We start from the raw sequence: 8072 nt of genomic DNA, 5'->3' as shown, positions 1-8072 counted from the left end.
TGAGGGTATTGTAAGGCAGAGAAGGAGGCCACGGGGGTGGGCCGAAAAGGGGAGAGCGGGGCTCTGGGACCACACTTATATAATCAACCTTATGATTTGGAAAGAGCCAAGGTACGGAGACCCATGGGGGAAAGAAAGAAATAGTGTCTTGTTCAGGCACCGGCAACCAACATTCAACTGTGTTTCCCTAAAAGGCCTCAGATGGGGTACTGAGTAAGACAAGGGTCTTTCACTTGTTGTTGCCCCTCACACAGGCCCCTGACAACTGTTCTAAGAGCCGGCACCCTGCAACCAAGGCCTTGTTTTATGGGTCCCTTGTTTACCCTGAATTGGCCTTAACTCTTGGCAACTCAACTGTAAACCACAAGGTCACCATACCTACCCAGGGGCAGAGCTGAACCAGGAAGCTGCAATTTTGTTCCTCTGTGAGCTCAGGGCCGGTTCTAGACAAGGCAGGTTGGGGACCCAGGTGGGAGATCTAGGTCACAGCCCAGACCCATTCCAGGCTCTGGGCCCAGGTAGGAGTTGGTGAGTGTTAAGGGGCTTATGTGGGGCTGCTGTGTTAAGAAATGTGTTGGTACCTGCCCACAGACCTACGCGGGCAAGGACACCTTCCCCAGCCTTGCTTTAAACAGTGTCTAAGCCCCCAAAGTCCCAGTGTGGGTTAAGTAATGTGTCAGGACAAAACACCTCGGGAGATCCCTATCCTGAGCCATCACATGGAACAAGGCTAGGAGAAATGATGTCAGCGCTAAGAGACCACCTGGGTCACAGTGGTAGAGACCTGGACCGCTTTAGCGCTAGCTCTAATTGGGTTGCTTAGCTGTGTGTGTGGCCTCATCCAGAGGTTTAGCTTCTCCGAGCTCACTCCCTGCTGTATAAAGCGCAACTCATCCTACCTCTGGGGTTGTTTCTATTAACTGAACATAGTAGGTGTTCAATCTGCATTCATTTCTTGCACACATCCCAACCCCAAGGGAGTACAGTAGAAAGAAAACTAAGTCTGAGTCTGTTTCAGTCGCGCTTGTGAGGCTGCAGTGAGGACTCTGGCAGCAGAGTCACTTCCTGCACAACCATGAGGATCTGAGTTCGGACGCCCAGCACCCACCTAGAAAGCTGATGTGGGGCTACAAGATGATTTTGTGGGTAAAGGCAAGTGCCACCGAACCTGACAACCTGAGCTAGGTCCCTAGAACACATGTGGGTGGAAGGAGAGAGCTGACTCTTCTAACCTTCACATCCACACAGCGGCATGCTCGTGTGTGTGCACACCTACGCACGCTAAGAAAATAAGTAAGCAGGTGCAGCATTGCACATCTGCAATCTCAACACAAGGGGGTGATTACAGAAGACACCTAATGTTAACCTCTGGACACACACACACACACACACCTCACTTTTGCCATGTATTGTAGCAGTGACATATGCACCGACCACGGGGTCTCTCTAAGCCCTACTCTGCCTCTCTTAAATGGAGACAAGATTGCTGTAAAGAGCAGGTTAGATACAAACCTGTACAAATGGGAATTACCATCATCATAGCAGTGTGCTCTTGTCCCCTACTCTCTATCCTGGGACAAGGTGGACGTGGTTCAAATAAAACAAGGGGCTACGACTTGACCCATCACTCCATGGGCTGCAATAAGCAAAGAAGCATCATTCCAACCCCAGAGAATAGTTTTATTGACAAGTCATGCCCCTCCCCAGGGGAGTCTCACTGAGAGCAGGGCTGGAGCCCAGGATGGACTCAGATGGCCTTGGGGGTAGGCAGGTTGTTGTAGTGGGCTTCCTGTCCCTCAAGCAGGCTCCGGTAAGTGGCGATCTCCTGCTCCAGCCTCGACTTGATGTCCATGAGCTGCTGATACTCAAGGTTCTGGCGCTCAGTGTCAGCGCGCACATCGCTCAGCTGGGCCTCGATGCTGCTGATCACGCCCTGGATCTGTGCCAGCTGGGCTCCGTAGCGGGCCTCTGTCTCTGCCAGTGTGCCTTCCAGGGCAGCTTTCTGAGGGGAGGGAAAAGGGCCATGACTCAGCAGAGGCAGGTTCCTGAACACAGGTACCGTCACCAGCCGAGCTACCCAAGGTTGGAAGGGCACAAGTGTGCGGCCCATAGGGTGGAGACACGTACCATGCTGAGTTGGGACTGCAGCTCAATCTCGAGACCCTGGAGGGTGCGTCGAAGGTCGGTGACTTCCGTCTTGCTCACCTGGAGCTGCTCAGTGTGGACAGCGACCTCCTTGGTCAGCTCCTCAGTCTGTAACAGGACAGGTCAAGGGAAAAATAAGCAACAAGGCCTGTCATTGCGTTGGGGGTTCAGGGTCTCTTTTCTCACCAACCCTGCAGGACACCGCCATCCTCTGCATACCCTAGTGATGAACAAGGCTTCGGCATCCTTCCGGTTCTTCTCAGCCATGACCTCATATTGACTTCTCATGTCGCTCAGGATCTTGGCTAGGTCGACGCCTGGAGCAGAATCCACCTCCACACTGACCTGGCCACCCACCTGGCTCCTCAGGGCACTAATTTCCTGTAAAGACACCATAGAAGTGGGCATGTCAAGACCTAAACATGCTGGAGCTGGACCAGGTCACTCCCCCAGGCCCTGAGCCAGAGAGAGCTTGTTTTGGAGGTGCCGCTCTAGGAGCCAACACTGGAGAGCAATGTGATGGTCATCACGCCCGGCTGGGACTGTGAAATGAATGGTCACAAGCCAGGACCATACTGATGATGTAAGAAATGAGGTCATGGTCGGTGAGTCCAAGATAATGATGTCTCTCAGCTCTAGGACATGGTGGACAGAAGGCCCCTCTCGACTCACCTCCTCATGGTTCTTCTTCAGGTAGGCCAGCTCTTCCTTAAGGCTCTCAATCTGCATCTCCAGGTCGGTCCTGGCCAGGGTCAGCTCATCTAGCACCCGGCGCAGGCCATTGATATCAGCCTCCACACTCAGACGCAAGGCCTGCTCGGTCTCAAACCTTTCCAAGGAAATAGTTACTGTCAGGCTAGTGCTGGCTCTGTGTCTCCGTCAACTTCCCCAGTGTTTAGGAGTCTGTGGGGGTTTGCTTCAATCCAACTCAAGTGAGTGAGGGCAGAGTCCACTGCACTGAGCACTATAAAGGCCTGGGGTTGCTCCCAACCCACCACCCCGGCTTCTGAAGCTCCCAAAGCAGGGATACTTACTTGGTTCGGAAGTCATCTGCAGCCAGGCGGGCATTATCAATCTGTAGGACAATCTTGGAATTGTCAATGGTGGCACCAAGAATCTGGAAGAGAGGAGGCCGGAAGTTGGCACCAGTTTGACATACCAGTGTTACCTATCCACTTTCTTCCCAGCAAAGGGGGGAGGAATGAATGAATGGGTCCCACTCCCTAGATGCTACCCTCAAGCCTGTTCTCTGGGAGGCTGGTCCACAGCCCCTGAGCACACACTGTGCAAGACGTTGGGTGAAGGGAGTCGGGCAAAGAGGCAAATCCAGAAGGACATGTCTAAGGCCTGTGCAAATGAAACTCGAAGTGGTCTGAAAGGGACCTATAAACCTGAAGCCGTGAAGCATCGAGAATCGCTTATCCCGCATGGCGGGGGTGGTGCACACCTTCAACCCCAGCACTCGGGAGGCAGAGGCAGGAGGATAGGAGGATTGCTGTGAGTTTGAGGTCAGCCTGGTTTACAGAGCTAGCTAGCTCCAGGACAGCCAGGGATACACAGAAAAACCCTGTCTCAAAGAAGAAAAAAGAAGGAGGAGGAGGAGGAGGAGGAGGAGCAGGAGGAGGAGGAGGAGGAGGAGGAGAAGGAGGAGGAGGAGGAGGAGGAGAAGAAGAAGAAGAAGAAGAAGAAGAAGAAGAAGAAGAAGAAGAAGAAGAAGAAGAAGAAGAAGAAGAAGAAGAAAGAAGAAGAATCTCTAATCCCTGTCTATATCCCACACTCAAAGCATATTCTGCCTTCCAGGGGGTTGGGGTTGGGGTATCTTTCATTGATCATCTACAATGTGCCAGGCACCTTGGGTACCTCACCCTTCATAGTCACTCATTCTCACTCCCACATCACTCCCACCCCGGTACAGAATTAGATATCCTGAGTTTCCCCAGTCTGAAGACTCTCTGATCTGAGAGGTTCATTCAAATCATCCAAGTTACCACTGATTTAAATACCTGGGCTCAGTGTTTTCAAAGATTAGGTCACGATCACTCATTGTGACGTCATTTGCAGGATTTGTTGTTGTTGTTGTTGTTTTATGTTTTTGTTTTGTTTGATTTGGTTTCCTCTGGTTTGACTTTTCAGAACAGAATCTCACTATGTAGCTCAGCTGGCATTAGCCTCATCATCCTCCTGCCTCTGCTTCCTAGGACTGGGATTATAGGTGTAAGCCACCATAGCGACATTGGTTGGGGATGGGGAGGAGAGGGTGATGGCTGGAGAAAACAGCAGAATATGAAAATCAGAGGAGACCACAGCAGAGTAAGAATTGCTTCTAGCTGGCCGTGGTGGCGCACGCCTCTAATCCCAGCACTCAGAAAACAAAGATAGGAGAATCTCTGTGAGTTCAAGGCCAGCCTGGTCTACAGAGTGAATTCCAGGACAGCTAAGGTTGTTACACAGAGAAACCCTGTCTCAAATTAAAAAAAAAAAAAAAAAAAAAAAGAGTTGCCTGCAGATACATCTGCTGTGGGCATGGGAAAGGGACAAGACAGGAGAAAAGGGGTGCTTGCTGCTGTGTTAAAAAGCACTATTCTCACAAAGAATAAATTTTTAAAAAAGAAAAGAAAAAGAAAACACCACTCTCACTGTTTGATTGGCATCTCTAGCTCAGTGCCCAACACCATGCTGGGTTCACGCAGTGCTGGAAAATGCTCTAGAGAACTGCATGTTGGGACATCTAGCTGGGAGGGAGCTGTTAAATGCTTCCCTGGTCTTTGGGACTCAGCTCTTCCCTAGAAGGGAAGACCACGCCCCATCCAACAGGCCTGTGGTTCAGACAGACCTGGTTGCCTTCTGGTACTTCAGGAGAGAGCCCACATAACCCCTCCCTGTCTCTCATTTGCTAAAACAGTTTTTTTTTTAACTTTTCTCTTGTTTTGTTTCATGTTAGGGGTTTTCCTGTTTGTCTGTCTGTCTGTCGTCTGTCTGTTTGTTTGTTTCCTTGTTTGGAGCTTTTGTGGGGGAGGGGAATAGAGAGAGATTCTTGTAGCCCTGACTTGTCTCACATTAGCATGTAGCTGAGCAAGGAACGCAGCCTCTAGCCCAGTGATTCTCAACCTGTGGGCCGCGACATTTACAAAATGCTTCGTATCGGTAGTAAAATTGCAGTTATGAAGTAGCAACAAAAATGATTTTATAGTTGGGGGTCACCACAACATGAGGAACCGTGCGTATTAAAGGGTCTCACATTAGAACTGTAGAAAACCTCTGCTCTAGCCTCTACCTCCCTGGCGCTGGAATTACAGGCCCGAGCTACCATGCCTGACTAGAAATTTTTTTGAGGGGGTGACTTCTATGCAGCCCCCAGCTCTTCCATTCTTCCCAGAGCTCCTTGTGAGCCTGGGTGGTCCTCTGGGCTGAAGAGGGGGAGGAGGGCTGATGTGAAGAAAACCAGACGCGCACTATCAAGAAAAAGAATGCTGAAACTCCCTGAAGAAGGTCGCTGGCTCAGACGAACCAAGAATCCCACAGACTAATATCCTGGTCCCCAGCTATGGCTCGCAGCCTCCAGCTCTGGGCAGCCCACAGCTGTGTGGCATTGCTCTCTCTTTAGATATTCCTGACCCTCTCTCTAAGCAGTTTCCCCACCACCCCTGAAGGCCCCACCCACTTACCTGTCCGTCTCGGCTTCTTCCACCCCGCCTCCACTCGAGTCCCAGGGTCCAGCCCAGCCTTTCTGCCCCACCCTGCCGGTTCTCCCACGAAGTTGTAACGGGTTTGCCCGCCCGCGGGCTGAGTTTCCGCCACTTCCCCGCCCAACCCCAGCAAGTGCACTTCCCAGGGCCCCGCCGCTGCCCACCTTGTCGCGCAAGTCCTGGATGGTCTTGAAATAGTGGCTGTAATCGCGGGAGGGTCCGGGCCCCTGCTTCTGGTACCAGTCACGGATCTTCACCTCCAGCTCGCCGTTGGCCTGCTCCAGGGCGCGCACCTTGTCCAAGTAGGAGGCGAGGCGATCGTTGAGGTTCTGCATGGTGGTCTTTTCGTTGCCAGCCAGCAGCCCATCGGACACAGCCAGAGTCCCACCGAAACTTCCGCCGTAGCCTCCGCCATAGTTCCCGGAGGACGAGGACACGATACGGGTGGAGGACACGGACACACCGCGGCCGCCTGAACCCCCGTGGATGCTGGGTGCACGGAAAACACCCCCTGACCCAAAGCGCACCGAGCCGCCGCCCATTCCCCCAAAAGAAGAGATGGCTGAGGACTGGCGATAGCTATAGGAAGTCATGGTGAGGAGGAGAACTGGAGCGAAGCGACAGGGGACGCAGGCCTGAGAGCAACTGACCGCAAGAGGAGTGGCAAGGCCCTCACCTGGGGCTTTTTATGCCCCAGGCGGGAGGGGGATGGAGTTGTTGCAGGGGCGGGTACCAGGAATTTCCAAGCTCCTGAGTACAAATATAGGCGCTCTCCCCATTGGTCAATTCTTGGCGACTCTGGCCCTACCTCTCCCCTCCCAAGAGCCAGAGGCCCCATCCTCCCTACAGCTGCCCCACCCCAGGCCACTCCAAGACAAAACGTACCTATTCTGACTCCTCAGCCCCCAACTACTCAGGCTTAGACAACACTAATTTCCGGAATGACAGTATCACCGTGGCCCTTTAAGACCTCCAAGAATGTGGCACCTGCAGGAATCACACCCCTTTGAGCCCCCACTCAATAACTTCTCTGAAAGTGCCCCCTCTGGAATTATGCTAATGTGATCATTCACACACACACACACACACACACACACACACACACACACCAAATTTTTATGCACCACTGGATAACAGCCTCTCAGAGTCCCCCTGGTGGCAGAGACCACCACCCCAATTCCCCATTAGTTCCCTCTTGACAAAGACAGATCCTATTCCTTGACTATCTAAGGCAAAGTTGCCCCACCCTGCTGTAGCCATATAAGGCCCTCAGTGACAATAGATACAGCTTCAGGAAACACCAGGCTGCCAGAGTGGCTTCTCCACTGTGTAGGTGCTTAAACCTAACCTCCAACATGGTTGATCCAGCTCAGAAACTCAACTCTCACCCCCACAGGGATATCTCCCTACCCCAGTCTCAAGATGATGCATTTAGCAAGACCTCTGGGTATCTTTAATATTCCCATGATGAGGACTCTGAGCCTGGCAGAGGCTGATTACTTGTGCATGAGGCATTTGGCACCTGCCACCCAGAGAGAGAAATGGAATGGAGCCTGCCCTCCTTGGGCAGTTCTGGAGTGTTAAAGGGTGTGTTCAAACGGTGAAGGCTGAATTCAGAGGCCCTCAGAAACCTCCTTAGAACAGAGGGGAAGGAGGAAGTGGACTAAAATCAGCAACACAGAGTGGAGTGTTTCCAGAAGAGAAGGAGCCCTTCTCCACTCCCAGGCCCCAGTGCAGCAATTCCAGACCCTTCTTGCTGGATCTCTTCCTTGGGCCAGGCTCCCTGATCCATACTGTGGGGCATCTCAACAGCTTCACCCCCAAGTTCCTGCCCACTCCATCTCACTAGCCCTTAGTAGTGTCCCCATGGTACCTTCTCGTTTTGTCAGAGCTGTCTCTGTTTCAGGACAGAAATCCTGGGCCTCCTGAAAGGGGGGTTTAGGGAGATGGGGAGACAGGTCAGCTGCTCCCTGTCTCCAAGCTCCCATGAAATGAAATGAAGAGTGTTCAAAGTCAGTCCTCTCTTCTCCATAGGATCAGCTGGCCTTCAATGACTAAATAAAGAGTGGTTTCTCTAAAATCTAGCAAACTGCCTTCTAGTCACCATTCTCCAGGAAGAAGGCAGCAACAGTGCGTGCACACACACACACACACACACACACACACACACACACGACACTATCATGGTCATATATGACTATAAATTAGGGAATCCGTTGTAGAAGGGCCCTAGGGGGTCAC

The 8072-nt window shown here is 52.1% G+C and overlaps 1 protein-coding gene across 1 annotated transcript; it reads right to left on the bottom strand.

The window, feature by feature from the left end:
* Window positions 1-1674: 1674 nt before the first annotated feature.
* Window positions 1675-6494, bottom strand: Krt19 (keratin 19). Its single transcript, XM_038326252.1, has 6 exons — window positions 5996-6494; window positions 3180-3262; window positions 2818-2974; window positions 2365-2526; window positions 2128-2253; window positions 1675-2002 (listed from the first exon to the last, which is right to left on the bottom strand). Exons 1-6 carry the CDS (start codon window positions 6422-6424, stop codon window positions 1748-1750), a joined length of 1212 nt encoding a protein of 403 aa, XP_038182180.1. The 5' UTR covers window positions 6425-6494; the 3' UTR covers window positions 1675-1747.
* Window positions 6495-8072: the final 1578 nt, after the last annotated feature.

The sequence above is a fragment of the Arvicola amphibius genome, chromosome 4, assembly GCF_903992535.2.
Source record: "Arvicola amphibius chromosome 4, mArvAmp1.2, whole genome shotgun sequence".
Taxonomy (NCBI): domain Eukaryota; kingdom Metazoa; phylum Chordata; class Mammalia; order Rodentia; family Cricetidae; genus Arvicola; species Arvicola amphibius.
Note: the sequence above shows the minus strand (reverse complement) of the source record. Positions and strands in the feature narration are given on the sequence as shown.